The sequence below is a fragment of the Loxodonta africana genome, chromosome 6, assembly GCF_030014295.1.
Source record: "Loxodonta africana isolate mLoxAfr1 chromosome 6, mLoxAfr1.hap2, whole genome shotgun sequence".
Taxonomy (NCBI): Eukaryota; Metazoa; Chordata; class Mammalia; order Proboscidea; family Elephantidae; genus Loxodonta; species Loxodonta africana.
This window is the reverse complement of record NC_087347.1, coordinates 2,618,930-2,621,762: the sequence shown is the minus strand read 5'-3', so window position 1 is coordinate 2,621,762 and position 2,833 is coordinate 2,618,930. Positions and strand designations below refer to the sequence as shown.

Sequence of the window (2,833 nt, the reverse complement as noted above, 5' to 3'; positions counted from 1 at the left end):
TGTCCACTGAGAGACACTCCCCGATGCCTCTACTCCCTGGAGTGCCCAGGGCCAGTAACCCCCTTCCTCCCAGCAGTCTCCGAGACTGGAGTGGGGTCTCGTATTTCCAGAGCCTTCCTCTCACAGACTGAGCACACCCCCTCACCTCTTCCTCCCAGATGTGACCTCTTCTTGCCTCCCCTCCTGATGCCCTTGTGGGAAACTGCTTTTACTGAGAGGTATGGCTGCCAGGCAGGGCCAGGCTGCCCCAGGGGTGGCATTCATGGAGTTTGGCTGCTGCCCAGCTTGTGATCAAAGGCAGTGGTCTGGGTCTGGAACCTGGCTCTTCTCTACCCTGCTGCGCCCCCTTAAGTCTGGCCAGCTCCTCAGTCTCTCTGCCTCGGTTTCCTCACCTATAAGTGGGCAACAGTACTGCCTCTCTCCAGGGCTTGCTGTGAGGGTTAGATGAGATAGCGATACATGAGTTACCAAGTCCTGAGCTGCTCAAAAAGCCCGAGCCATGGTTGGTGGTCTGTAGACAGAAATTGTGCACATGCTGACCAAGGAAGTGCTCATTTGTGATCAAAACGAAGCCAGATGAATCCATCCAGTGACAAAGGAAGTGGGGCCTGACAAGGCTGTTCCTTGAAAGAAAACCCAGAAGCATTTATTCTGCACCTTCGGTCTGGAGTTTATTGAGTAAGGCAGGTCTGTGTCCCCACCGAAGCCAGGGGTGTGGTTAGGGACCCCTGCCTGCCCCCAAGGAGACTGGGCCGGGCTCCAGGCAGGGCCTGCTCAGTCCTCCTGGTAGGGGACATGGAAGCCCAGGGTGGTCCCCAGGGGGAAGTGTGCGAAGAAGGTGCGGGCCAGGTCCTCAATCTGGGGGTAGGCTCCCAGGGACTGGAAATATTGCACATAGTTCCAGAAGTCGGAGGTGGAGAAGGGCCAGTACGGCAGGGCCGGCAGCTCGGCGTAGGGGTCTGAAGAACACACAACAGCCTGCCTCAGGCCACCCCCTCATCCTGCTCGAGGCCAGCCCCAGGACGGACAAACGGGTGGCATAGGGCAGTACCCTCACCTGTGCAACCTTCCCGCATGCATGGAGCAGGTGCTCAGAAGCCTGGGCCACCCCAAGAAACAGCGGGGGGTGGTCTAGGCCCTGGCCTTTGGGGACTCCTGATCTGCAGACAGAGAAAGGGGAGGGTGGAGAGGAAAGAAGGGGGAGGAAGGTGGGATAAAATGAAGGAGGAAGAGGGGGAAGAGGAGATGAAAGAGGGAAAAGGAGCAGAGGGAAAAGGGAGGTGGAAGAGGGGAAGGAGGAAGAAGAAGGAGGGAGAGCCCTGTGATGTTATGGGGTCAGAGTCATTGACAGAAGCCCAGTGGGATTCCAGAAGCGAGCACAACCCTGGAACACAGGAGCACAGGTGCACAGGTACACAGGAGCACAGGTTCACAGGTACAGAGGTGCACAGGTACACAGGCACACGGGGCATAGGTACACAGGTACACAGGAGCACAGGTGCACAGGACACAGGTATACAAGAGAACAGGTACACAGGTGCACAGGCGCACAACGGCACAGGAGCACGAGGGCATAGGTACACAGGTGCACAGGAGCACAGGGGCACAGGTGCACAGGTACACGGGTGCACAGGGGCACAGGAGCACAGGAGTACAGGTGCACAGGAACACAGGAGCAGAGGAGCACAAGAGCACAGGAGCACGGGGCAGGTGCACAGGTATACAGGAGCATAGGGGCACAGGTGCACAGGGGCACAGGAGCACAGGGGCACAGGGGCACAGGTGTACAGGAACACAGGAGCAGAGGAGCACAGGGTCACAAGAGCACAGGAGCACGGGGCAGGTGCACAGGTACACAGGGGCATAGGGGCACAGGTGCACAGGGGCATAGCACAGGGGCACAGGTGTACAGGGGCACGGGAGCACAGGTACACAGGTACACAGGAGCACAGGTACACAGGAGCACAGTTGCACAGGTGCACAGGATCACAGGAGCACAGGTACACACAGGTGATGTTGGGCTTGAGTCTGGACTCAAGGGGTGGTGGGTTGAAGGGCCAGGAGTCCAGGCCTGAGGGTGGGAATGTCAGAGGGTCATCAGGGGCTTAAAGGTGTTCTTGCATTGCCGGGTTGCGAGGAGGGGGCCGGGTCTGTGCTCAGGCCTCAGAAACAGCAGGCATGGGTCAAATTTCCCCCCAGGCACCTTCATTGCCTGGTGGAAGCACTGACCCAGGGCTCCCATTCTACCTGCTTAGGATAGGTAGTCTCTCCCTCCCCAGGTCCCTCCTCTTCCTCTCCCCAGGCAGACACATACAGTACTTTATGTAAATGAAAGAAAAGACAGGAGATGACACCTACCCACCTCCTCCTGCACAGGCTTGGCCCCTGCAAAGGAAGATGACTGCGTCACCCAGGCAGACCAGACCCCAGCCTCCCATCAACTATGGGAAGCCTAGGGTTCAGCACACGGTTGCCGGGGCAGACCCCTCCTCACCTGCCAGGAGCCCGATCAGGAGGCAGATGGCCAGCCCTGGGAGCAGGCGGGCCTTCATCCTCCCTTGTCTCGCTTTCACCTGCAGGAGGGACAGAGAAGGGTGACACCCACCAGGGCCCATTTCTTCTGGCCACCTCCAAATGGGCAGGCTTTGGGAAAACAGAACCTGCTTGTAAAAGGACCAGTTTGGAGTGTTTGCCTAGCAATGTCTGTGGTTTTCAGACCTTTATTCTGAGGTAGAAGCCCACATTCCATTGGCCCTATTAATTCTAGCTCTCTAAGAGATTGTTTTTTTTGCACCCCCCACCAGCCCAGGGTCTGCAGAGCTGACCAATCAGG

At 57.9% G+C, this 2,833-nt stretch overlaps 1 protein-coding gene across 1 annotated transcript; it reads right to left on the bottom strand.

Annotated features, from left to right (window-relative positions):
* Window positions 1–774: 774 nt before the first annotated feature.
* Window positions 775–2,552, bottom strand: OTOS (otospiralin). The gene is made up of 3 exons (XM_003421168.1): window positions 2,495–2,552; window positions 2,359–2,385; window positions 775–959 (listed from the first exon to the last, which is right to left on the bottom strand). Exons 1-3 carry the CDS (start codon window positions 2,550–2,552, stop codon window positions 775–777), a joined length of 270 nt encoding a protein of 89 aa, XP_003421216.1.
* Window positions 2,553–2,833: the final 281 nt, after the last annotated feature.